This window comes from Melozone crissalis, unplaced genomic scaffold, assembly GCF_028551555.1.
Source record: "Melozone crissalis strain CALT ecotype California unplaced genomic scaffold, PUWL_Pcris_2 ptg000061l_1, whole genome shotgun sequence".
In the NCBI taxonomy this organism is placed as follows: domain Eukaryota; kingdom Metazoa; phylum Chordata; class Aves; order Passeriformes; family Passerellidae; genus Melozone; species Melozone crissalis.
The window spans coordinates 2,527,315-2,555,258 of NW_026535839.1; the positions used below are offsets into that span (position 1 = coordinate 2,527,315).

General features: G+C 48.3%; 1 protein-coding gene across 1 annotated transcript; it reads right to left on the reverse strand.

The window, feature by feature from the left end:
* Positions 1 to 22,634: 22,634 nt before the first annotated feature.
* On the reverse strand, positions 22,635 to 27,867 carry BOD1 (biorientation of chromosomes in cell division 1). Its single transcript, XM_054287960.1, has 4 exons — positions 27,676 to 27,867; positions 26,504 to 26,628; positions 24,585 to 24,785; positions 22,635 to 23,447 (listed from the first exon to the last, which is right to left on the reverse strand). The coding sequence occupies exons 1-3, from the start codon at positions 27,865 to 27,867 to the stop codon at positions 24,587 to 24,589; spliced, it is 516 nt and encodes a 171-aa protein (XP_054143935.1). The 3' UTR covers positions 22,635 to 23,447; positions 24,585 to 24,586.
* Between the last annotated feature and the right edge of the window lie 77 nt (positions 27,868 to 27,944).

Below are 27,944 nucleotides of genomic sequence, written 5' to 3' on the forward strand. Positions count from 1 at the left end.
CCCTCTGGTCATTCCTCCACCCCACAACTGCAGGACAAAGGGGGAGGCCTTTGAGCTCTTCTGGTGAAAAATGTTCCCAGGAGCAGGGGACAGCAGTGACAACCCTCCCACAGCATCCAGGTCCCCAAACTTCCAGTGCGGGGTGCTGAGGGGACATGGCTGTGAGAGGGTGCCAAGGGCAGGGCTCCTGCAGCCCACTGAGAGCTGTCAGCATCCCAGAGTGGGAAAAGAATGGGCACCAAAGAGCCAGGAACTATAGTTTCAAATGTAAAGCAATCCAGGCATTTCCAGCCAGAGGCTTTCCCCCAGCTGTTGGTTTCCAATAGAGAATTATGATCAGTAATTGATACTCTCAGATGTCTCAGTGCAATCCCCAGAGAAGAATGGTCAGAGCAATATTTTTTTTTTTCTCCTCTCACTGGAAAATTGAGCCCCAGCTGGGGCTAATAAGTGCTTTCATTAAAATACTGATCTTAATCCAAAGCTGAGAATAATGTCTCCTCTGTGCTGCAGCTCTGACAGGGGCTCTGCTTTTGAACAAGAAATGAAAGAGGATAAACAGACACTTCTCACCCCAACACCACAAAAGCACTGATGGAGGATCCCAGTGAGGGCAATTTCTATTTGATTGCACCAGTGGAATATGTTCTGAGTGATGGAGATGGGTGTAGGCAGTGATCCCCCTGCATCCACCCTGCTGCTCTGCCCAGGATGGTCCCAGAGGCAGAAAATGGGGAGCAGGGGTGTTTGCTGGGCTCCAGGCACAGCCAGAGCCTTTCCATGGTCTCAACACAAGGAATTGTTTTGTTCTTCCACTTCTTCATTTCCTTCTGGACGCCACAGGGAGATTATTGGTAAAATTTTCTCATCCAGAGCTTGTCAGAGAGAGGGAATTTGCAAACTACATCTTGAAAGGGTGAAGGGATTTCCCCCCACTCTCACACAGAGAAAGAGAAGGGATCTCCCCTTTTATTTCTAGGAATAGGGCCTGTGCATTTCATTAAGAAATTGCCAAGAGCTTTATTTCATGTTTTATTTTGACACTGACCTCTTTCCAAGGCTGGACATGAGTTTTGTCCTGATCCAGAGCAGGATCATAAGGCATCAAGTATAACTCAGAATGCCACTGCTCTCCCTCACTTTGTCCTGCTCTATTTCTGTCACCCCTTTAATTTAAAGGTGATCCTGTCCCTGCTCACATCTTTTTTACTTGTTCTACACAGAGGACTCAGACAGGGACACTCCAGGAGAAGCCTCAGGTGTCATGGGAAGAGAAAACCTTGATTTTCTCTGCAAGTAAGGCAGACTGGGACTCCCAGCAGAGCCTCCTGCTCGTGTCTCAGGTGTCAAACCTGTGAAGCTCCCCTGAAATGAACCCTGTTTTTTCACCCTCTCCCTCTCAGTGTCCAGCTTTCTGCCTCCTGGTTTTCCTGGAGGGGATAAAAAGGACATTCCAGGTGGCAGAGTTAGAAAGGGAAGGGCCCAAAAATAGAGAATTCATCAGATAACTCTGAGAATGTGATCAGAGGAGTCACAGAGCTCTGGGGAAAACTTTAAATGAATGGCTGCTCTGGGATTTATTCTCTTCCCTGGTGGATCTAGGATGTCCCCTTGAACAGCAGCATCTTCTTGCCCTCACTGGCCAATAAAAGTGAGCAGCCAAGTTTTGAGAGTTCCCCTGACAGCAAATTGCACATTAGTTCTTAAGAACTGCTCTTCACTTCATTGACACCACTCCTGATTAGTGCTTGATACTTTTTAAAAATCTCTCGCTTTGTGAATCTTGATTTAGTTGTCAATTAAGGATAAGACATCTTGTGTGCAGGTTTTGGCTGTCCTTGGATTTACTGATATGGTTTATAAATATATTTATATGTTTTAGTACTGAACCTTGACAAATTCATTGAATTGTCACCTACACTGCTTATTCTCAGGTGGGATAAAAGTAATGCCTGTTTGACAGAAACAGGAGAAAAACTGCAGTTAAAACTAAAGCATGAGGGATGTTCTATGTGGATTTAGGAAACAAAGTGGAAAATACAGAGATTTCACAGCAAATCTAAAATGCTGCACGTAGTCAAAACTACAATTTTGACATCACAGCTGGGAATTAGTCGCACTCAGAGGCAGACAGAGCACACAGAGCCCTGGAGAGCTGCTGCTCCTGCTGCCAGAACTGCCCCATGCTCCCACCCCTGCACCCAGGTCTGGCATCACAATTGCCCTCTACCTCACAGATATTCATCCTTTAAACCAGGTCTGCGCATTTATCTTTGCTGCAGCACCACCTTGCACTTATTCTGCAGGGACTCCAGGGCAGGAATTGCCTGATTTGGATTTTTGGGGAGCACCTGACACTTCCAAACCAGCCCAATCCTGCCTTTCCTGGTCTCCTCTGGGAGGGCAGAGAATTCCTGCTGTTCCCAGAGAATTCCCTGTTCCAGGATCCTGCAGGGAGGGTCCCCAGGCCAGCTCTGCTCCAGCTGCAATCTGCTCAGCTTCCCAAGCAGCCCGAGGAGGACAAGCCACCCTTTTAGATTGCACGTAACCCTTTCTGAGCCAGGCAGCCCAAAATAGCAGAGAGAGGGCTTGGCAGCCTCCCCTGCGGGTTAAGAAGGAGCTGTTTGTTCTCCTAATTACTCGTCTAGCAGAGGGGTCTGTCTGACAGTGCTTTCCTGCAAAGCATCGTGTTTGCCCTGCAGCCAAATGAAACCTCGGTGTAAACTCCTGCCCAGGGAGAAGAAAAGGCAGCTCACAGGGAGTTGCTGTGAATAAAAAGGCTGTAACCATTTCAAGGCTGTAATCATTTCAAAGCGTCTCTTGTGCATCAAGTGAGGGTGATCCCTAATACCTCACATGCCTAAAGGGCTCTTTAATATCCAGGAATCCAGGTGTGGGCTGGTTCCCTTCCCTCCACTGAGACTTTTTAGCTGTGTGTGTCAGACCCTCTCCCACGCCGTGGCATTCCTGACACTTTTCCCAAGCCATGGCAGCACTGAAAACCTGGATTCCTTTCCCAGACAGGAGGTGCCTCAGGGCAGGAGGGTTCAGGCCCTCTCCTCTTGGCTTTTCCCACAAATGCAGAGCTGGGATGGCTGAGAGCAGCTTGGGCAGCGTGGCTGCTGCTGCTGCTGGGCTGCTAATTGTGGCTTTGGGGTTTTGTGTTACCCACTGGCTAATCCCGTGCAATCTTCTCAGGTTTCCAAGGTTCACTTCAAGCCAGACTGTCCCTTCTCCCACTCCCTGCAGGATCTGGTGATGACATTTGGCTGTTTCTCTGGGAAGGGGCATTTCACCACGGTCCTGACCCCTGCCAGACCGCGGGGCATCTGCACAAGTGAGGGTTGGGCAAGTGCCTCTTGATTCCAGAGGTTTTCTTTTGTTATTTCAGCCACTTGAATCACTTTAACCTCATTTCCAGTAACAAATGCACCTAATGAATGGGTAGAAGGATTATTGCCCTCTGTGGTACGTGGTCTGAATTGCTCTACTGTGTCCTACAGTTGTGTGCTCGAGGTCAAGGGAAATCAGCTGTGGGGCAGGTTTGTGTTTTTGGAGCACACAGACCTGAGTTCTTGGAGAGCCACTGCTGTGAGATCCAGAGTAGCTGTGGCAGCCTGAACTTCCCTGAGTAGAGAACCTGTTGGAAATTTGGGAAGGAAAACAGCATCCTGACCTCCCTGAAGTTACAGTTTGGAAAATTTTGTCTCTCTAACTTGAAAACACAAAGGCAGCAGGTGCACTGCTTGGGCAAAACAGAGTTAGGGGCGAAGTAAATCCCTGAATACTGAGAGGTGACTTTTGCTAATTTTCAACCTCTTTTTTTTTTTTTTCCCCTGGTATTTCCTATGGACGAAATTTCCCTCCCTTCCCTGGTGCAGCTCTCTGAAGTGAGGCCAGCACAGCACATGCACAGGAGGTGCCTGAAGCTGCCCAGAATTTGAGGACCTGGAAGGGGAAGGTGCCTGGTGACCTGAGAGTGGTCTCAAGTTGATATAATTCTGCTTTCCTTGGCTTTCCCTGAAATGCTTGGTGGAAAAATAACACCTGGGCCAAATCCCATTATTTCCCATCAAGGTAATCAAAGTGGTCACTTCACTGGCTGCTGCAGCACGAGCTATTTCCTCTCTGAATTAGCCAGGTCAGCCTTCAGTTTCTCTCCTCTTTGAAGAGCCAGTGGGTTGGGGGCTGAATGTCCAGATAAAACACCTTCAAACTGAGCTGGGCTCAGTTCTGGAGACATTTGGCTGTGTGAGATTTCATTGTGTGCCAGAGGCAAAGCAACCCCAGCAATTCATGCAGCAAGGGGGTGTGAGGGAGGACAGTGCAAAAGAAAGAAAATGATGGGCCTCAAACTGATAGACAGGCACATTTTGAGGACCTCTGAAGAATGCTTCAAATAAACATTTAAAAATTTGGATTAACATTTTGGACATTGTGGCACGAAGCTGAAAAAATTCTCTTTGTTTGTTCGTTCGTTTCTACAATCTTTTGATCAGCTTTTCTGTTTAGATTTGTGAGGTTTTGTCAATGGTAAGTTTTAAACTTTATTTCTGTGTCCAAAAACCTTTGGTCCCCTTCAGAATGAGTTTCCCCCTTTTCTCCAGGAAAGGATATAATTTATCCTGCCAACCACATGTGATCAGGTTGCCACACAGGTCTGGTTACAGGATTATGTTTCCAGACACCTATCATAATTTTTGTGCCTCATTCTCCTTTTCTACGTATTAATTCTCCCTGCTGCAGCTGGACAGAGGTGGATGCTGTTGGTGGAGGGGTTTAGTTCTCATGAAGTGCTTTAGGATTCACTGAGGGATCATCTCTTCTGAGATGGAAATAACCCCTGGCACATCTTGTGTTTCATAAGAGGAGAACATGATTTTTCTTAGCTAATAGGTTTCTAGAAAGGTGCCTCTCATTATAATGGAACCCATTTACACTCCCAGGCTAAAAGAAAGACTGAAGCTGTTCTTAAATATTTTGTTAAAAGGTTTCCATTGCAGTCTCTGGTCTTTAAGCAAACTCTGCTTGCAGGGAATACCCATTTTTTAGTGAGTTTTGTGCCTTGAAACCTACACTTGGTCAGAGTTTCAGGAGCTGTGTCTGCAGAGCATCCCAGTGTCTCAGAGCTAAGGTGTGCTCAGGTCAGTGGAGCAGCTTCAGGTCCTTATGCCACTGAAACCCTTCAGGGACAAACTTCCTTCACCCCATGAGATTGCTATGAATGAGATCAGCCTCTTCTGATGGAATTTGGCCTTTGGTCAAGGTTAATATAATAGAGGAAGTTGGAAGATTTTTGGGGGGATTTTCTGCCCTGCTGGGCACAGGTGGTGGCTGGGTCAGGATGAAGAGGAGGGGGGGTGGCTCATCAGCAAGTTGCTGCTCTTGTTTGTGGAAGAGTTAGAGAGATCCACCATCCCTTTTAGGATGAAAACCCCCCAGATCCTTGCCTTTCCAGGGGACTGGTCCTTAAAAGACCCTCTCCTGCTTTTTGTGGTTCCCAGCCGGCTGGCAGAGTTTGCTCCATTTGTCACGTTGGGCTGGCAGTGCTGAGTGCTGTGACTGCAGAGCTGGCAGGGAAATGTCCAGACAGCCCCTGAGCAGCAGCTTAATGCCAGTGCAGGTACGGAATGTATTTATAGCTGAATGCACAGTCTGTGTGTGTGCACATGTGTGCCTGGGAAAGTTTCAGAGGCAGAGCAGAATGCATCTCAATTACACCCCCGTCTGGAGCTGCAGCCCCGCTCAGGAATTGAAAAGCTGCAAAGAATCCACTGAGGTTAAAACCACCATTTGGTTTCCCTCGCCAGAGGGACACTCATCAATATCTCTCTCTGTTAACAGCACAGGGTTAAAGCCTTGGCAGGGCTCTCAGCCACCAGATGCAGGCAGAGGTTTTTTGTGAAAGGAGATTTCATTGCTGCTGGGTTCAAGCTCCAGTTTTGCCTGACGCTGCAAAAGCAGGAAAGGAGTGCACAGGCTGCTGGCTTCTCCCCTTTGTGTGTGTCCTGGGGATGAACTGGCCTCCTTTTTATCCCAGACAGGACAGATTTCCCTACAATTCAGCCCTCACTTGGCATCATGTGGAATCCTGGATGCCCTGAGGTGAGGGGCTGGTGCACCTCTGGACAGTGCCCAGCTCTCCATGGTCACTGCTGGAGGAGCTGGCAGAGCAGCTCTGGGTGCAGCTTCATCATCTTCCTCATGCCTGCCCAGCTGAGCTGATCTCAGAGGAGGGTCCTTACTCAACCTTGGGCTATCTCCTGTGTCAGGCTTAGAAGCAACCTCAGCACTGCTGCATCCTTTTTCTTTTCCCTCTTTAATAAGAAATCACCTTTTCCTCTCTGCTTGACAAAGGACACTCCCTCCCAGAGCAGATTTCTTCAGCACAGACCCACTGTGCTGCTCAACTCTGCCTCTTGAAAACTTAACTTAAAAACATTTCCCCTACTTCCCTGAGGTTACACAGCAGCTCCTTGGCTTCACCAAGTGACTGAGGCAGCCCTGATGCAGTGGTGGTTGTATTCCCATCTCCTCAGTGAGGAATTTGCTCTGTCTGACACCCCCAGTCCCCTCCAGCTGCCCGAGGGGCTGCACAGCACAGCTGGGGACACCTGGCCCTGCTTCTCGGGGGCTCTGCAGCCCAGGCAGGGACATCTGCTCCGAGCTGAGAGCTGGCACAGGAGGGGTTTGGCCTTGGAAGGGAGATATTTACTTTGTGCAGCTTGTCTGTAACCCAGCACTGGCTGGAGAAGCCCAGCAATCTATTTAGTCTAGGAACAGCAGAGCCAGTTCCTCTGGAAGAGCCCCCCCTCAGTCCAGCTGGTTACTGGGACAACACTTTCCTACAGGAGGGAAAAAAAGATGTTTTATTCCTCCCTCTTGGTCATCCTTGCTCCTCAGCACTGTACAATTATCTGTGGCTCACAGGTCAGTGTGGGGAGGGAGCACAAACCCTTTAAGTTCTGTGGAAATGAAGGAATTTCCATAGAGGAGGACGCTCTCCTTGGGATAATTTCTGTTCTTCTCAGCAGGACCTGCTGCAGAAATCTCTCCAAGCTGCTGCCTTGTGCCAGCCATGGCTAAACTCAAGTGGACCCTGCTGCTCTTCCACAGTGAGGTTCAGCCAGCTGGTCCTGATGGCAGAGCAAGGGTTGGGAAAGAGTGTGAGGATGAAAAGTTTATATGAGGCCTTTAATGAGGAAAAGCACAGCTCTGTGTGTGTGTGTGAGTGGCCCTGGTGACAGGATTGTGCCCGTGCCAGGGTGCTGAAGCCAAGGCAGGGATCCCTCATCAGCCTGGGAAGGACCAGCCCAGGTGCTCCATGGAGCTGGAGCCTCCATCTCTGTCAGGAGCCCAGGGCAAATCTCCCAGCAGTTATGATGTCCCAAACTCTTCAGGTTGGAAGAGATCTTAAAACTCATCTCATTCCCAATCTTCTTTTATTTTCCCATCCATTTCTGCAGTGGCCTCTCACCCCCTGTGTCAAAATCACCACTTCTAAGGCTTCTCTTTAAATCTACAATTTCCAAGACAAGAAAAAGGGGCTGGAGCATCCTTTAGCCTGCCATCCTTTTGTGCCCTGGCCCAGGGCAGCCACTGATCCTAGAGGGAGCTGCTGGCCTGTGCTGCACAGAGCAAAGGGGGTGCCAGGGGCAGTGCCAGAGCTGGCAGGGACTGGAGAACATCGGGAGAAGATCCTGAATGGGGAGCACAGAGCCAGAGGGGTGCCCTGGGCAGGGACCCTCAGGAGAAGGAGCTCAAAGCCCTGAATGGTGACAAGTTTCACTTATCCCATGTCTCCATGGGGAATTTTGGGGATTTCACAAGGCTGGGCACAGGCAGGAGCAGAGTGTGGGTGTCCTGCCAGGATACCCTGATGACACGGTGCTGGCCAGGGCACCTCAGGGCTTTGTTTGGACTCTCTCAATTCACAGCACACCTGCCTGGCCTGAAATGCTGACTCTGCAGGCTGGGGAGTGTCCAGGAGAGGCTGAGACCCACTGCAGCTCTGCCCCCTCATTCAAACCCCCTGGACTGCAGCATGAGGGTTCTCCTGTATTGTAGCTCTGTGAGCCCCCACGAAGGAGGAATGATGAGGAGGACTCCATTGATATCAGAAGGCTAATTAATTACTTTGTGATACTACATTATTCTATACATCTAAAACTGAACCTGCCAAGCACTCAACCCTGCACACAACTGCTCAGAACTTGTGACTGTCACCCTACAACCCTGACACACACACACACACACCAGGCCCTGAGAGGCCAAGGAAACTAAACACCATCACTGTGGGGAAACAAAACACCATCACTGTGGGGAAACAAAACACCAACACTGTGGGCAAACAAAACACCAACACTGTGGGTAAACAATCTCCACACTGCATTCTACTTTTGCACAAGCACAGGCACAGCAAATTATAAGAATTGTGGTTTCTTTCTCTGAGGTTCAGAGAATGTGAATCCCAGAAATATTCTTGGGAGGAATTGTGCCTTGCTTTTCTCCGTGGAGGGAAATGTGGGGCTGCACTCCTGTGAGGGCAGGAGCAGCTCTGTGCTGCTCCAGGGGGTGACCTGGGGCACAGGGACGTGCCTGCTGTTCCTGGGATGGGGCCAGCAGGAGCAGCACAGGGCTTGGCTGCCCTGTGGGGACCATGCAGTGCCTGCCTGTGCTCACTTTGGCTCTGCACAGAGCTGACGTCTCCTGGTTTGTGTCACATTATGCATTATGTGATAATTATAAAAATGTGAAAATAGAACTCGCAGTACCAGGCAGGCAGCACGCAGCTCTGAGTGGTGCCATGTGTGTTTTCCTGCCTCCCCTCTGAGGATAAATGGCTCTTTTAGAAAAGAGCCGCGTGTTTGGTTTAAGTTTCTCATTACTCCACAGGGGTTCTTCCTTGTAGGGCTCTTGGAGCAGGATTAGCTGGCAATGGGTGGCACAGTTCCCTTGGTACATAGTGATCCAGCCCTGCTTCCCAAAGGGCTCAGGGCTGCTGCAGTTGCCTCTTAACCCCTGCCAAGTGCCCAGGGGGGGTTGATGTGAGCCTGTGGAAACGCTGGGTCCATCCTGGGATGGATGTGAGGGGATGAACTGTGGTTTGCCATTTGCTGCTCCCAATTACCCACACAAAGCCAGGTCCCCTCTGAGGCAGCTCCTTGGGGAAATTGTTCATTTTCTCTTGCTGGGTGGCACTGGTTTGTGTTTCAGCACGGGTTTCCTGTTTTGCTGGCAGCTTCCAAGGCCAGTATGGGATGTGCTGAGTGGGGGATGAACCTTCCTGTGGTCCCAGAGACAATGGGATGTGCTGCTGTATGTCACCAGGGCAGAGGGGGAGCAGCAGGTGCTGCAGTGCCCTGGGGGCTCCTCTCCTGCCACTTAGAAATCACTGAATGGTCCAGGTTGGAAGAGACCTTGAAACTCATCTCATTCCCAATCTTCTTTTATTTTCCCATCCATTTCTCTCTCACACTGACCAAGAAGCCCCCTTGTTATATTTTTATTCAAGAACATCAGAAATGAGAGGAGGAGGAGGGCAGATATTCCCAGTGCTGCTGCTCAGGCTCTTGTGGGATCTCTCTGATTTTTGCTTCCCTCTGTGGACTCCTCCTTTCACCCAGAGCCTGCAGCACCCATCATGTCCTGAACCTCATCCCAAAGGCAAACAGCTGCATGGAGAACCTTTGGGTGTGACACTTTGAGTGCCACAATTCAGTTTCTTCCAAAAACTGGGGAAAAAATTGCCCTTTATTCAGAATCTCACTTTGTGTTGTGAGGTTTCTGTTCCACACAGGCCCCCTGTGCCTTTGCAGTATTGAGAGGAGGATTCCAGGTACAGATCAGTTCAATAAATATACTCCCTGGTCTTTTTTTTAGATTTCCTAAAATACAGGCAATATGTCATTGTCAGGAGACAGCGATTCTCTTCAGATCTGTGGGCTGAGTGATTACCTGAAAAGGGTTTTTTTAAAAATAAAAAAAATTATTTGAGGGAAGGAGAAGCAGCATTATAAAGGATTTTAAAGCAGGTACGACCTTCCTACCCACTGATGTAGGAAGCTGATATGTCAGATGTGTGAAAACAAATGAGAACTTAACAAGGGGAGGGGATAATGACTCGAGAGAAGTTTTTCTTGTTACGCAACCAGAAATCCCAGGACCTTAGAAATATTTGAAAGTATCACATTTTGCCCTATTATTTAAAAAAAAAAGAAGAAATAAGCAAACCCTCTTTTTTAGCATCCAGTCTAGAGGTAATCCAGTGCTGCCTTGCAATTTGAACCTGCAGCTTGTGTCTCATATGGGCTGAAATAGTTGTGTTGCACAATTTTCAAGCAGGTTGAGGGGAGAGAAATAAAATGCTGAGGTTTTATTTATTTTTTTTAAGAAATATCATTCCCTGGTAGTGTTTACAGCCTTTGCACTTTCTGATTTGTTGCCACCCTCAGGATGTGTGAGGTCCAGGAGAAGAGGCACATGTGGGGCTTTGTCATGGGTAAAAGGGGGAATTTCCTCCCCCTAATGGAGCAGAGAGTGCTGAGAGGAGTGAAGGGAGGAAAAAGGGTTATTGATAAACTTATTGATAACACTGATAGAGTGTTATTGATAAACTATTATTGATAATATTATAAAAGTGCTATTGATAGTTATTGATAACTTTGATAAAGTGCTGTTGAAAACTGTTATTGATAATGTTATAAAAATGCTATTGATACACTGTTACTGATAACTGAAAAAATGCTATTTATGAATTGTTATTGGTAACACTGATAAAATGTTATTGATAAATTTTATTGATAACAATGATAAAGTGTTATTGATAAATTTTATTGATAACACTGATAAAGTGTTATTGATAACATCGATAAAGTGCTATTGATAAATTGTTATTGATAATACTGATAGAGTGTTATTGATAAACTGTTACTGATAACACTGATAAAGTGCTATGATAAAGGGTTATTGATAAAGTATTATTGATAAATGTTATTGAAAACAGTGATAAAGTGCTGTTGATAAGCTGTTATCAATAACAGTGATAAAGTGCTATTAATAAATTGTTACTGATAACACTGATAAAGTGCTATTGATAAACTGCTATCAATAACTCTGATGAAGTGCTGTTGATAAACTGTTATCAATAACAGTGATAAAGTGCTGTTGATAACCTGCCCTTGCACTCCATCCCTTTAAGGGGCTGCAGCCCCTCTGCGGTGACACAGAAGGGATGTGGCACCATTTTCCAGGATGATAACTTTGGTTTTACAGAAGCCAGCGCTGTGAGGAGTGCAGGGGGTGGCTCTGAGATGAGAGCCGTGGGCAGGGCAGCTGCTGGCAGTGATGGTTCAGGGTGGGGCCAGGCCTGCCCGAGCAGGCTCTGACTCTCATCCCCACTTGCCTTGAGTGAAACCCTTCAGCCAAAGTGCCACAGTGAGCTCTCACTTGCAGGGACAGTGACAGCGGTCACTCAAGCTGTCATCAGGTGTGCCAGCAGGGCAGGACAAGGTTCTCAAGGCATTGCTGCCTTCAAGCTCAGGGTAGCACAAGATGCTCGCTCTGTTCTGCTGCTGCAAGTTATGTTTAGCCTCTTGGAAATATTCCCAGCCCACCAGGAGTCATTTCTGACTAACAGGCACCCCTTAATCTGTCTCTAATCCCCCCTATAATTTTACACCTATTTAGCCTCATCCAAATAAAAGCCCTCAGTTGCTTAAGTAACGACTGACGAGGCTTTGCATCTCTGCTGGGAAATAAATATTATAATCTCCTTTTCTAAACAAGCAAACTGGCTCTTGATGAGGCAAATAACTTCTCAAGTGAGGGAGGAGCAGGTCTGACAACAGATGCTCTGCCAGTGCCCTGAACCATCCATAAAACCCCCAGTGAGCACAGACACCAGCCCTTCCCCAGAGGGGATCATCCCTGGGAATGATCCCTGCATCCCTGGGGACAATCCCTGCATCCCTGGGGATGATCCCTGCATCCTTGGGGACGATCCCTGCACCCTTGGGGATGATCCCTGCATCCCTGGGGATGATCCCTGCACCCTTGGGGATGATCCCTGCATCCCTGGGGACAATCCCTGCATCCCTGGGGATGACCCCTGCATCCTTGGGGACGATCCCTGCATCCCTGGGGATGATCCCTGCCCACTTGGGGACGATCCCTGCATCCCTGGGGATGACCCCTGCATCCTTGGGGACAATCCCTGCATCCCTGGGGATGATCCCTGCACCCTTGGGGACGATCACTGCATCCTTGGGGACAATCCCTGCATCCTTAGGGATGCTGAACTCCCAGAAAACACAGCAAAGAGGACGTAGCACCCCAAAAAGGGCCACTCTGAGAGGAGTTCTGCCCTCCTTTGGCAGTGCCCAGGCATGGGGTGATGAGATGAGGCAGGGGTGGACGTGCCCCCGAGCATGCAGGGAGCAGAGCAAGCAAATCCCAGGGGGTGCTGCCAGCGCCTGCCCTATTCAGAGGGGGCTGCCTGTTTAATCAGTGACTTCAGTGATTTATGGAGGGCTGGTTAAGCGTTCCTTGAAGTCAACGGGAGCCTTTTGATGTCAGGAGGCTTCAGCTGGAGCCACAGCCCGGCCATTCTTGCAGCAGCTGGGCGGTGCTGAGCAGAGAGCAGCGATGATAAAGCAGCACTGAGAGAGGCAGGGCTGAAAGGGAAAAGCCTCCCTGGACAAAAGGCTGGCTCCAAGGTGCAGCGCTTCTCAGAGCCCTGAAAAATGCACAAACTGTTGCTTTCTCTGGGGGCTTTTCAGGGCTGTGTTTTGTTTTTTAACGGGCAGTCTGTGCTGGGGCTGTTCTTACCCCTAAGAGCTGCAGCCCCCCTTTGTGGGGGTGCCACAGCAGTGGCTTCATTAGCATTTATTTAGATGTGTGCCTTGGAAGCAGCTCTGATTGACGAGCTCATTGTCTGCACTTCCCAAATGACTCCCTGGCTCTCCTTATCTCCATTGTGCCATTCAGTTTTAAGCAACAGTGATGGGTTTGGGGTGAGTGCTGGGGCTGGATTCAATCTTCAGGACATCCTTCTAACCTTGATTCTCATAAAATTGGTCTGGATTTAATCTTCAGGACATCTTTCTAACCTTAATTCTCACAAAGTTGGGCTGGATTTAGTCTTCAGGACATCCTTCTAACCTTGACTCTCACAAAGTTGGGCTGGATTTAACCTTCAGGACATCCTTCTAACCTTAATTTTAATAAAATTGGACTGGATTTAGTCTTCAGAACATGCTTCTAACCTTAATTCTCACAAAATTGGTCTGGATTTAGTCTTCAGGACATCCTTCTAACCCTGATCCTCACAAAGTTCTCAGTTTGGGGAGGTGAGGGTGGGTAGATTGTTGCTGCTTTTCCTAACTGGGGTGATGATGTAGGGAGCCCACAAGTGTTACCCCAGATGGAGCACGGGATCCCAGCTGGAGCTGGGATGGGAACAGAGGAGATCCTGACTCATCCCCAGAGGTGACTCTGTGCTTTCCTTCTGCTCACTTCTGGCCTGATGGAGCAGTTTCTGGGTGCCCTGTGGACAAAGGATGAGCCAGGTGAAACAACTGCTGGCTGTGTGCACTCACACCCACACTGTCAAAAGGCAAAAAAAAAAACGCTTTTCCATCAGCATCATGTGAATGTTTGGAATATCTGCATCCACAGCCCAGTAACAGCTACTTGGAGATGAGGCAGTGGAGACAGAGCAGGCAGCTGTGAAATTTGTGTCATTTAGGAGCAAAGGCTCATACAGAGGTGACATTTTGCACAAGCCAGGCCTATTTCAGCATCTGCAAGAACTCTGAGAGGGTTTTTCCACCTCTGAGTTGTTAAAGCCTAAAAAAACTCCAAGTCTTTTTATTATGCTGCTCTTTAAATAATAGCAGCAATAATCCTATAATCAGATGCTTCATTTCCAAGACCCTTTGGTCTTTAAAAATCGCCCTTTGCTTGAAAAGAGTTGATGGCAAGAAAATAAACTTGAAGGGCATTTTCCTGCCTCTCCTGGTGCTGGGGAAGCTCTGGACTTCACCTTTTGCAGCCATTTAGAAAATGGCTAAATTTTCCACAAGGACACCAGACAGGGGAGGAGGGATCAGCTCCTGCGAGTTTTGGTGTCAGGAATTATCTCCCTCTTTCATGTGCAATTCTTTGTAGGGTGGATGCTCAGGTCAGGATTTCCATGAAGGCTGAAATCCCACAAAAGTGGTGAAATTCTGCAAAATGCTTCCTGCCTGCATTTGTGTGGGTGACAGGGCTGCTCAGCACCTTGCAAGTGTGGAGCCCCTGTGGGGTGTTGGCTGGAAAAGCTGGAAAATGGAAAATACATCTTCCTTACCTAGCTATTTGTAGAAATCAGTGCAGGATTAGTACCTAGAGAGGCAGAGAGGAGAAAGGGAGTGGGTAGAAGCACCTTACATCAGAGTCATGTGGCACAGGGGATGGGACAGCTGAAAATTCCTGCTCCTTCCTGTGCCGGGATCGAATTCCTTTAGTGGAAAGAGGGCAGGGTGCCCCGGGGAAATATCTGCAGAGCCCCAGGCCCCTCTGACATCAGGTCAGACATTCTGGGTCACGTAACTGGAGGCTGCAGCATGAAATTTGATATTTCAATGGATCAAGTGCTCCTGGCACATGGAGCTCCTGCCTGGATGGGCTTGGTGAGCTCAGCACGGGGAGAGCAGAGGGTTCAGCCACAGCCTGGGGTGGGAATGATGGAGTGAGGGATGGATAAACCCACTGCCAGTGCTGGTGGGAGATGGAACTTGGCTGGGGTGGGAGTGGGACAGGGGAATTATGTTGTGGTTTGCTCTGCTCTAAAACGAACAAGAAAAAAAACTCTTGGAAAAAAAAATAAATTAAAAGGCAGCCTTGATATGCCCAAAAGGAGGAAGCACCACTTTCATCTCATCCACTGGCAAAGCCTAAAATTTAAACCTATAAAATATCTAGGTCCAGAGAGTGGAAAAGTTAAATATTGCACATATTTAAATATGACTGACAGGCATTAGAGTGGAGAGACTGATCCTGCACCAAGAATCTCAGGTGGTCTGGCCCCCTTTCCAGAAAAACAAAGCCCAGTGAGTTGCCTCCAAACCCCATTTTCAAAGCTGAAATCACTTTAAATCAATTTCTGCTGCAGGTGTCCAAATAAGCTCCCATTTCTACGTCTCTTTTTGGTAAAAATAGCTTCTCCTCTGACATCTGGGAGAGGTGAAGGTGTTACCAAGCACTGAGCTGTCAGAATCCCTGTCATCATTTTATTTCTGGTGGTTGAAAGTCCCATTAGTTGGATTTTTGTTCTTCTTTTGTGCTCATTTCCATCTTGTGCTGGGAAGGAGAGCGTGGCTGATGGGGAGGACTCCCGGATCCTGCAGAAGAGGCAGGGAAAGTTCCACAAATGCATCCCCTGCCTGCAGTGCAGGCTGAGCCCTTGAACACCTTCAGGGCTCTAAGAAATGTGGAAAAGTAAGATTGAACAGCAAATCCAAAAGCAATTTTTTTCCTGCAGATTTGGTGGTTCACCCAATAAAAGGCTCAGAATTCCCAGAATTTTTAATAAAAGGCTCAGGATTCCCAGAACTTTTAAGAGCTTCTGGAACTTTTCTGTCACTTAGACTTGCCCTCTGATTTTTTGTGTGAATAAAATCCAGATCTTCAGGATGATCTGGTGTGAGCACAATTAATTGGTGCAGAGTGGGAAGTGCTGGATGTGAGCAGAGGGAATTGTAGAATCACAGTGGAATATCCTGAGTTAGAAGGGACCCACAAGAACAGGACAACCCAAGAATTTACCCTGTATCAGCAGTGCTGTTGCTGAATTTGCAGTTTAAATCTTTTTCTCTCTCTTCCTCCTCATACTCATCAAACTCTTTCCTGAAGAACCTTTCAGTTTAGAGTATCTGTGCCCAATCAGACTCTCTGCCCTCTGCTGAAACTCTATAAAGACTCTCCAGTTTTTTTAAATTTCTGATTAAAGCCATAAAGATTTTGACCAATTCTTTACTGTGCATCAGCTGCTTTTCAGTGAGGTCAATTTAATTCCTATTATGAGCCAGTATCTCATAAACTCGTTTCTTTTGGAGCCTTTTTCCATTCCCCAAGAACATTATTTCCATGCCTTTATTTCCCTTGGATGGGCTCTCACATTGCAACTGCCCTCAGCTGGTGCCTGCAGAATTCTGAGCCGCTGGTTTGGCTGGAATATTCTGCATGGATCACCTCCCAGTGCCTCTGTGTCCTGCAGGCTGGTGCCTGAGCTCTGCCTTCAGCTCTGTTTCTTCACTTTCCCTTTGATTTCACTCTCTGCAGAGAAGTCAAAAAGCTCTCACAGAGGTAAGGGATGTCATACATATTACATCTTCCAAAATTACAAATTATTCATCACAGCTCGATTCAAAGGCAGCTCTGTCATCTCTCCTACTGCTTCTCAGAGATCCTGAAGCCTCCAGAGTAAAACTCTGCTGCTGGGAGAGGTTTTTCTTTTATGCAATGGCAGAAGGAGCTGAGCTTGAGAGGGACAGATGGAATCTCTTGATCTGATCTGGCAGGAGCAATGGTCAGGGCGGCAAATCATCCCACAAACGCTTCTCATGGTGAGCTGACTGAAAATCAAAGCAGAAAGGAGATTTCTCCTTAGAAATGGAATAATCTTGCTCAGGAATTTCCCCAGGACCACATTTCTTTAGTATGGAAGATTTGGAAGATGTTTTCTTTGGTATGGAAGATTTCCCTGCCTTTGGGATAGAGGGCACTTCTCTCAGGTGTCTGCTCAGTGGGGATGGACAAACTGCAAAGGAACCTAATATTTAATCTAAACCACACCCAAACGGCTGCTCCCCTTAATTTCTTCTGCATGCAGCATTGTCCGAACAATCAATTGCCTCTTTATGCTTTTCCATGCAGGCTTCCAGGGCTGTGTGGTGGTGCAGACCTGCCAGCCCCTCTCCCTGAGGGTGCCCTGTCATTGAGATGGTTCCTGCACACGTGGCAGAATTTCCTTCACCTGCTTCCTTGGTTTTCCTACCCAAATTCCCACTGTAACTCACTTCAGGCAGCTCCCTCTTTGGGAAGGATGTGCACACTCATGAAACCCTGAGAGCAAACCCTGCCTTGATGCAAAAACTGTGACAAATGGCTTAATTGACAGGGACCATGGTGAAGTTTACCCACCAAACTTCACTTTTTTCCTTTGTGTGAAGGAGACTGTTTTCCTACAGCACAGAAAACTTCTTTTGAGATCCAGTGAGTCTCATAACCACATAAACATTTTACATCCCGCCCAGAGAGCCCTGCAGCCTGTGGGTGAGCTGTGTTTTGGGTCACCAACCCCATTTCAGCCCCACAACGAGAGCGACACCAAACAACAAAATCGCATCGCTCGGGGACGGAATTTGGACTTGATCTAAAAACCCTGATTTCCTGTCTCAAAAACCCCCCAAAACTGAGAAGTCTCATATCTCAAATCCTGCCTGGGGTTGCGTTTTCTGACACAACTCCCTCCCCCTGTCTCGCTGTCCCTGCAGAGCCGGGCGCTGCTGCAGCCCCGCACGTCGGCAGTGGCGGCTGGGGCTGGGGGACAAGGGGGGCTCGGATGGGCCGTGCTGTTGTCACAGCAACCCCTGCCCTGCCCTGCAGCCCCTGGGGCTCCCCGGCAGCCTCGGGGGCTGGGAGGGCTCCTGTCAGCCGGCAGGGATGGAGCCGCATCCCGCTACCCGCCCTGCTGCCCTCCCGGTACCCACGGAACCGGCGCTGGGTGAAAAAGGGGATTTGTCCCCAAAAGAACCCACCGGGGGTGGCTGCTGGGCACCCCCAGCCCTCGAGTGTCCGTGACATCCCTGGAGGGAGCGGGTGGGATGTTCTGGGAGCAGGGTGGGATGTTCTGGGAGCAGTGTCAGCCTGGGGGAAATGTCAGGTGTCGCCTGCGGGGCCGGTCGGTCCCAAATCCCACTTTCCCAAAGCGTTTTGGGAAAGATGTTTTTTTGCACGAGATCCTGGCTATATTCAGGTGAGTTTTTGCACGAGATCCTGGCTGTGTCCGGGTAGTTTTTGGGACGAGATTCTGTCAGTGTCCAGGTGGGTTTTTACATGAGATCTTGGCTGTGTTCAGGTGGGTTTTTGCAGGAGATTTTGGCTGTGTCCAGGTGGATTTTTACATGAGATTCTGGCTGTGTCCAGGTGTGTTTTTGCACAAGATCTTGGCTGTGTTCAGGTGGATTTTTACACGAGATTCTGACTGTGTCCAGATGGGTTTTTGCACAAGATTCTGGCTGTGTCCAGATAGGTTTTTACGTGAGATCCTGGCTGTGTTCAGGTTGGTTTTTACATGAGATCTTGGCTGTGTCCAGGTGGGTTTTTGCACGAGATTCTGGATGGAGGGGTTTGACAGCTGGCTTGCAAGCAAAGCTGAGTTAATAGAAGAAATAACAATTGGTGATTTTTGAGTGTATTTATAGTAAGGAAGAAGACAAGGCCACCAACATAGAAACAGCTTAGAAAAGATACATGAAAATATTTGTAAGCTAGACTACGTGCATAAGTAAATGTGTACATGCTCCTTATTAAATTTTTGTAAAACTTTCGCCAATTATATTGATGCTAATTGCTCTGCACCAATGAATATAGTAAGTTATTGTAATGTAATTAATTACTTAAGATCACACTTTGTTAAAAGTATATAAGCTGGAGAACACGCAGAATAAAAACTTTTTTCTTCTTAGACCCTAAGCACATATATATGTCACATCTGACCTAACAGTGACAATTCTGGCTGTGTCCAGGTGGATTTTTACATGAGATCCTGGCTGTGTCCAGGTGAGTTTTTACATGAAATTCTGGCTGTGTTTAGGTGGGTTTTTGCATAAGATCCTGGCTGTGTTCAGGTGAGGTTTTGCACAAGATCCTGGCTGTGTACAGGTGGGTTTTTGCACAAGATTCTGGCTGTGTTCAGGTGAGGTTTTGCACAAGATCCTGGCTGTGTACAGGTGGGTTTTTACATGAAATTCTGGCTGTGTTTAGGTGGGTTTTTGCACAAGATCCTGGCTGTGTTCAGGCTCTCCTGTAGGAAGCAGAGGTTCTGGCAGGGTCAGAGATAATCAGCCATCCCTTTTTGCAGGTGAAGCAGCTTTTTATTTCCCCTGGGAGTTGATTGGGGCTGGGTTGGGAGGGAAGGCAGTGGCTCAGGTGTTTCTAGGGTGAGGTGAGATGAGATTAACTGCTCCCCTGAGCCCAGGGTGGGCACAGACTGTGCCAGAGCCCAGCAGAGAGGAGCACAGAGCTCTCCAGAGCAAGGTAAGGCTCAACTGGATTTTATTTGGGGTTTCTTGATAAGATTTGTGTTAGTGATGTGCTTTTTGCAAGGTGTTGTGTGCATAGCATGGTTAGAGAAGCCAGGGGTGAAGGTGTGGAGCTCAGGCTGGTGCAGAGCAGCCCAGAGCTGCTGCTGGTGATCCCTGAGGCTTTTCTTGGTCAGAGCAGTTCTGGTTTTACTGGGATGGCAGAAGTTGGGCAGAACTACCTGGAGGAAGGATGAAATGCTGGCAGAGAGGGGTGTGTGTTTGATGTGCTGGTGTCTCACAGGAAGGGCTCTGGGGGAAGAGTTCCCATCAAGTTTTCTTTTTTTCACTGCGCTTGTGCTGCCCCCTTGTAGAAAATGTAAATTTTGTGAGCGTTCTCTGAACTGTGGTGTTTCATCTCCCTTTTGCAGAGTTGAAATGTGAAACTCATGGCAATGGTTTTCTATTTCTGTTAGAAATCCCTTCCAAAATGGGTATATTTAATGTATAAGGTTGCTTGGAATTCCCAAAAGCCCCAATGCAGCAAACTGCAGCCATCTGTTCTCATGTGAATTCTTTATAGGGCCAACACCTGAAGTGCTTTGGGGATTTTTTTCCTCTTTTTTTCTTGAGTGAGCAGGGATCTGTTATAAAGACATAGCACAAAAGGCAGTGAATTCTGTGAGTCAGGGAGATGGAATTGGTGACACACGAGGTCCTTCAGCCTGTTCAGGTGGGCTGGACTTGTTGCATTTTGCATTTTGGTTTGTCCCAGTGCTGCAGGGGATGGCAGGAGCCAGCTCCCCGGCTGATGGCTGAGGTAGCACATTTCTCTGAGCAGGGCTATGATGGTGTCTAGACTGGGCTGGTCACTGCCCAGTCATGTTCCTGAGGCTGAGCCCACAGCTCTGCTCTGTTGTGGGCTCAGCACCTGAATCACAAAAATGCAGGAACTGCACCAATGGTTCTGATACAATCTCATGGCACAACCAGCTGGGGCCTCAGCCTTGTTCACACCTGTGAATTACAGATTTGGGTAGGCCAGGATTTACAGCTTCACATCCTAAAGCTGGGATTTTGTCCCTGGTCACTGGGGCTGTTCACTTCTCTCCCTTAATCCTGGTATTTGTTCCTTTGCTAAACCTCTTGAGAAATATCAGTGTTTGCTGTGTGATTTGCACTGGCCAGGCACAGCCAGAGCTCATGGAAACACTTTGGGAACAAAGCTGTGTCCACACCTTGCTGGGCTGAGTCACTCAGGAGGCAGCGAGAGAATCCTGGCTCTGCTCGGGATTTGCAGGGAGGAACTGAGCAATGAAGCGAGAGCTGATCTCCCTCTTACGGCCGAATTCCGAACAGCTGCGTTGGGAAGGGAGGGAGGGAGCTGCAATTCCTGCCTGGGGATGTGAGACCCCAGTGCCAAACCCAGCTCTCTTCAGGGAAACTGCTAAAGTTTTTTTTTCACTGCAGTATAAACCACAAAATACCTGTAAAAGAGTTAAACCGCCCCAGTTCTCTGTGAGTTTGAAACCAGAGCTGGGCAAATATTTAATTATGGAATTTTAGAATGGTTTGGGCTGGAAGGGACCTTAAAGGTGACACAGGTGATGGCAGTTTGGTTCTGCTCCTTCTGGTGAAGTCTGCTTGGGTCTGTGACCCACTCAAAAACTGTCTTTGAGGAATCCAGAATCCCCTCAGGTGGAACTGTGACCTTGATAAGGTGATCAGCAGCTGTGGGTTCTGCCTGGCTCTGCTGGTAACCTGCTCCAGGTTTCACTGAAAAGCATTTCTGGAGTTATGGCAGAACAGTTACACAGCAAGTGCCTCAGGAATCATTCCTTTATTTTATGTAACATTTGCATAAGTTAAAAAAAAAAAATCCAAAAATGCTTATCAATTTAAAGGAAGAATCAGTTTTACTTTAAAAAAATGTTATAAACACATTATTCATCATTTAACTCCTGTTCAGTACTTGGAATTTAGTTTATCTTGGGCTGAAATATGTTTGTAAAAATGGATTGTTTTGTGTGCTTGATTTGCATTACCTGGAATAATGGGGGAAAGGCAATGGAATTCTGCTGTTGAGGTTTTCTAACAGGACAGCATTTGGGACATAGAGAGGTCAGAGCTGCTGAATGGCTGCAGGGTTTGATGGAAGAAGGGCAGAGTGGGAAAATAAGGAATGTTCTGCAGTGATGCTTGTGCAAATATCTCGGTTTAATGAGAGCTTCTGATTCCTTGAATCCTTCATCCCCAAACTCCTCAGGCTGTGTTTAACACACCCAGCACAGCAAAACCTGACTCATTCCCCAGCTTCAGTCCAACATCCTCCTGCAGGGACAATTCCCCTTCTGCACAGGCTACAGCTTTGTTCTTCTGTTCCGCTGTGGAGATTTCTCTTTCATCACTGAGGTTTTAAGGCTGGATCCTGATTCTGGCTGTGTGACTGGCAGCATTTCATCAAAGGCACTGCACAAGTCCTTCATCAGAAGGACTTGGTGACTTTTGTCACTGTCCCATTGTGTCAGGGCTGCTTCCAAGGCTCTGATGCAAAGCAAGGACTTGAGAACTCCAACATTAAAGCCTGTGGCTGCCCCAACTCTTCAGATGCTTCTGTTGTCATTGAAGGTTCCCAGAGCCACAGGAGCTGTGCACAGGCTGGGCTCCACCAAAGGCACAGCAGTGGCAGAGCTCAGGGTTAACACAGACAGACAGAACAATGGAAAAGCCTTTTATAAACTACCCTGGCTGAGTCTGCTTTCCTTTACACATCTCTTAAAGCAGCTGGCAGGTAGGAAATGTTCAGGTTCCCCCCTCACTGCAGTAAATCCAGCTTGACTTGCTACAAAAAAACCCTGAGCTCCTGTCCCTGCTCCCTGACTGCTGCTACTGTCATCCAGAATGTGCCTAAGCACAGTCAGAATCCTTTTCATTGCTCTTTCTAAACTCTTGAACAATTTTTTTCCCCTGAATAAATGTTTCAGTTCCAAAGAAGTGCTTGAGAACCCTACCAGGAGGTAAAAGGTTCTTTTCTGTCAAGAGCTGCCCTTAAGGCCCTAAGGGAAAGCATTTATTACACATTTGGAGCAGTCCTTAACCCCCAAACCAACATACAGGAGAGATGGACAATCATCACAATATTTTACATTTTTTTGGGACATCCTCTGTAGAAAGGATACTAAGAACCATCTTATTTCATGGCAAGAAACAAGCCCAGGTTGTTAAACCTAGATTAACCCCTAAAATGTGTAAGGTCACACTTTCCTCAGGGTTCCAGCCATCAGGACTCCTGGATTTCTTTCAATAGTTTCTCCTTAAAAAACTGCTGAAGAAGCCAAGCCTCAGAGATGTTTTTTGAGGTGTTTTATTGCAAAAAGGTGTGGATATTTGCTGGCAGAACAGGTTATCACATTCTCCATTTGACTGTCATCCAGAGGACACTGCATGCATTCAAGCTGAAAGCATAGGACAGTTTCCACCAGGCACCTGAGAAAGAAAAGTCTTCCAAGCAGAAAAAGACAAATTTCCACCTGATCCCCTACTCTGGTGTGCCCTTTGCTCCCCAGAGTTCCCTGGGAAACAGGAGTGACATCAGCTACAGGCACAGCCAACTGTAAACGTGCTCCTGTGCCCAACAGAATTGATCTGGGTAATGGATCCTGAAGCTTCAGCTCCAGTTTTGAACAGGAAATTCCTTTCCCAAAGCAGGCAGTGCAGCGAGTTCCACCTGTGCTGGCACCTGCTGCTCCCTGTAACCCTGCAGAGGCACACAAGGCTTCTAGCAAAGCAAATCTGACAGCTCTACTTGGTCCCCAAAAAACACCCCACCCCCAAACCCTCCTTCCTTTCTTTGTGCTCCTTGCGGCACCTCTTCCCCACTCCCTCCAGACTGCAGACAACTCCCTTTTCCCTTCCCACCCCCTTGCCCAAAGGCATGACTAATGAACACATGCTGCAGCTCACAGCAAAAATCTCTCCACACTCGGGCTGTCCCTCCACAGGCAGAACTCCAGGTGCACCTGAATTTCCCCATTTCAGTGCCCATTTCCCACAGGCCTAATAAAGGTTAATCATCTTTGGCAGACAGCAACCCTGCACCAAAGGGAACAAGGAATCCATTGCCAGACTAACAGGGCATGTTGCAACTGCAGCAGGATCTCCCTGCAAGGAAAAAAAAAAGAGATTTTAGAGGATGTAAAAGCACCTTCACAAGGCAGTGCATTAGGATGGATTAGGATATATTATTAACTGTGGTTATAATGGACTTTTAAATACTTGAACCAGAGAAATGCAAGAATTCAAGGCATTAAAGCTGCAAGTCACAAGCAAATAACTCAGGGTGATAGTACAGCCACTTAAACCCCCATGCTGGTTGCTCTGATAATTCCAAGCATTAGAACAGTCACTGTAGGTTCTTACTCCTCCTAAATAAATCAGCTGTAGATTTTATGGAGCATTTTTGCCCTCAGAAAGCCCTGGCAGATGGAACAACTGATAATTAACTGCCTTTCATGCAGCATGGTTTTAAGTCCCCCAGCAAAGCTGCAGATTGGAATTTCCCACCAAGGCAGTGGTTCCTCAATACCCAAATCAACCTCTGCAACCTTAGCAAGGATGGGCACACCTTGTGCTAAGACAGAGGAGCACTTATGGCCCCCTGAGGCCCCTGGAGTTATTTTAATCACAAAAGCCAGAATGAACCTGTTTGCCACAAAGGCACTCTCAGTCCTTGCAGCTGGAAGAGTCAGGTTGTTCTATTTAAATCAGTTTTTGAGTGAACAGTTTTTCACTCCCAGAGATGCTGCCCTTACTCCAGCAGGACTATTTTGGTCAGTGACAATTCAACACTCCAGTGTTTGTTCTGAAGCAGAGATACCCAAAACTTTCAATGCTAAGCCACAATAACTTGTCACCACTCTATTCCCACTGTGTTTCAATACATGATATATATTTTTTATCCAGTTGATACAGTTTTGAAGGCAGTCCAGCCACTTCCATGTTAATGCTGCTGGATATGCTTTTTCTTTTTTTTTCTTTTTTTTTGAATAAAAGGCCTTTTGGGCTGATCCAACCCCAGCTCTGGCACAGTGCACAGTGTTCCTTGATAGCTGATTTACATCACCCCTATGTCTTAGCCCCAGCTATTTTTAGAGGCACTGGAGTGGCAGAGGCTGTGTGACAATGACAACAGGCTGCTGATCAAAGTGTCCCCCCTGCCAAGCCCTGCTCTATCTTGCACTGCACAAATACAGAGATGAGGCACAAGGAATGTCAGCACTGAGTGCACAGATACCAGACCTTTAGGAGGCATCCTGAGATGGAGCAGGAGGATCTTTATTCTCAGGCTCTGGAGGAGGAGCTGGCACATTTTCCTCTTTCTTTTGTGCAGCCAAAAATTCATGAATCGCCCTCTCTATCTGAGGCCTGAAGATGTGGTTTAGTTTTGGATCCACCACCTGAGAAATAATTCTGTCCACTCCAGCTTCCAGCATTCCTGACCTTGAACAAAGACAAAGAAGTCATTCAGCTCCTCTGAAAAACTTCTCCCCAATCTCCTCCAGAAACTCTCCAGAGCCCTCCTGTCAACTGCAATTAGCATTAACATGGTGAGAACTGCAGCCTACTCAGGAGATCCTTAACAGGGACTTGTTTCACTCACCTATTTCTCTCCCTGCTCCCTGCAGAATTAACAACTCACATCTGCTCTCCCAGGTACTTAAATGACAACTTGGCCAAGAGCCACTTTTAACAGAGCTCCCGTGGAAACCAGGTCAACATGAAAGCAAACAAACACATTTTGGCCCTAGGAGAGAAATAAGCTATTCTGAGGAGCAGGGCAGGTGAGAGCAAAGGCTTTTTTTTGGCTGAGTGGAGGGAGAAGAGGACAGAGCACAGGACTGTCACTTGCCCCTTGTCACAGTCTAGACAGAGGGGAATGAATTCTAAAAGGGTTTGAATTGTAAAAACAAGGCAGTGAGCACACAGCAGAGGCTCTGGGCTGGGCAGCAGCAGCTGAAGTGCCTGGTGCCTGCAGGGGCTGTGCCAGGGCCCTGCATGGTGGGGCACAGATGTCTGGGAGGGTTAGGTCATGTCTGCAAGGGAGCAGGGACAGGAAATAGAGATGTTCATGGCACTGGGAGAGGAGTCCCAGGATGATGAGGCTGTGAAGGAGGCAGGGACAGGGCACCTCGTGCCACCTGCAGGTACCAGAGCCTGGGTGGGCAGGACAGACAGCTGGACACCCCCAGGGCTCAGCCCTGCCCCTCCAGGAGGGACAGGGACTGTTCAGACTGCCCAGCACTGGGGCTGTTCTTCACCACATTTTGTGCAATACCTCATCCTCCTCTCCCTGATTAAATCTCAGCACTTCTGGGAAGCAATATGAACTGTCACAGTCACACAATGGTTTGGGTTGGAAGGGACCTTAAATCTCATCCCATTCCACCCCTGCCATGGCAGGGACACCTTCCACTGTCCCAGGTGCTCCCAGCCCTGTCCAGCCTGGCCTTGGGCAGTGCCAGGGATCCAGGGCAGCCACAGCTGCTCTGGGCACCTGTGCCAGGGCCTGCCCACCCTCCCAGGGAGGGATTTATTCCCAATATCTGCTGCAACCCTGCTCTCTCAGTTGAAGCCATTCCCTCTTGTCCTGTCCCTCCAAACCCTTGTAAAATTCTCTCCCCATCTTGTTGGCTCCTTCAGGCCTGCGAGGCCACACTGAGGTCACCCCAAAGCTTCTCCTCTCCAGCTGAACAATCCCAGCTCCCCCAGCCTTTCCTCCCAGCAGAGCTGCCCCAGCCCTCTGCCCATCCTGGTGCTCCCCAGGGCAAAGTCTGCGAGAGCTGGGCAGGAACTGGTGCAGAGATTGCTGGGACAGGGGCTGGAATCTGCACACAAACCTTTGGCATCCTCAGGGTCTTTCTTTAGAGAATCTTTAAGGGCTCTTCTCTTTCCTGAAAGCTAAGATCAAGGTCACCCAGCTCAGCACAGCAGCAATAATTTGGACAGCAAATAGAAATATTTCTCCACTCAAACCCACCCATTTCAGGCAGAGCAATAATGTGCATTTTGGGGAGAGCTCAGCCTGCACTGACTCTCACAATGAAACTCAGGGGGGATAATAAAGTGCTGTGAAAACCTGAATTCTGCCAGCTCTGCCTTGCCTGAGGAGGTTTATGGTTTATAAATCCCATTTGTTGTGCAGGGTGCTGCTCACTCACTGGATCACACTCTGCCTCAGCCCGTTCCGTAGCTGGTTCTTGTTCATGGCTGGGTTCCATTCCTGCTTGTCCAGGTGGGTCGAGACAAAGTTGTCAACTTTCTGCCTCAGGTTCTGATAGGCTGGCTAAAAAAAATAAAAATAAACCCAGTTCAACAGCTCAAATAGCTCCCAAGAACCCCCTGCCAGAGCCCTGCACAGTGCAGCTATTGTCACACACAGACTGCCCTGCTGTCTGTGTGTCCCTCCTTTCACTCCCTGAACAAAGATAATCCTGTTTTCCCTGAGAACACAACTGGAAATTGCACAGAACTCTCAGTGTTGGAATAATTCAAGCAGCTGGGTAGATTGGGGCTGAAATTGTAGTGCAATGCAAACTGTGCAGACAGAAGTTGTTCAAGCAGAGTTCTTGTTGTCTGGAAAGCCTCCACCCCAGAATTCCTAGGAAAGTGGCTGAGCAATGCTGCCACTGAACAAAAACTTGAATTATTTGCTTCTGTGGCACTAGCAGAGAAGAATAAAAGTATAAAATTGTAATTTAAAGATTATTATACTTATTTGAGTTTTTTCTGAGGAAATGTAATTCCATTGAGCAGGAACTTAACTAATAAATCCATATAAATGTTCAGGACCATGCACATCCTGGATGCAAGGGAAGGACAAGAGGGAAACAGGGATATTTCAGAGTTTGATGAGTCTGCTCTGGGTGAGGATGGCAGATCCCAGGACAGGACTCCTGCTGGAAGCACAAAAGCTTTGGGAAAGCAAAATTCAGCAAAAAACGTTGAATTTTGACAGTCACTGAAAACAATCCAACTTTACAGTGAGAGCCCAATTCAATACTGGCAACAAATGGTGAGGAGTTTGCTATGGCTGAGAAAAAATTAACGTCAAACAGTCTGGGGCGATCTACTTAAGAATCAAAGGTTAAAGGTTCGCTTTGAGACTATAGGGACGTTTGAGAATATGGGAATTTCAGAAATACGGGTTGGGATCAGCACTGCTCTTATGGGAAGGCGTTTTCCCAGGAAAGCCTGAGCTGAGATGAAAAGCTGAGCCTGTTCTGTGCCAGTTCTGTGCCCGGGGTGTGGAAACGGCCGCGGGGATCCCCCGGGAGCGGCCCCAGCGCGGCGGGAGCGGGCAGGGCCTGGGCTCGCTGCCCGGCCCCGGTACCTTGGTGTCCACGTCGGCCAGGCAGTCGCGGCGGAAGCCGTCGAAGAGGCCGCGGCTCTTGAGCTGCTCCACGATGATGGCGATGAGCTGCGGGTCCCCGGGCGGCAGAGAGCCGGGGTCGGTGGGGCCGGGCCCCGCGGCCCCCGCGCCGCCGCCCGCGCCCGCCGCGGCCCCGCCGCCGCTCTCCGACATGGCCCGCGGGCTCCGCGCCGGCCCGCGCTGATGGTGTCACCGCCCCGCGCTGCATCACGGGGAGGCGAGTTCTCCTC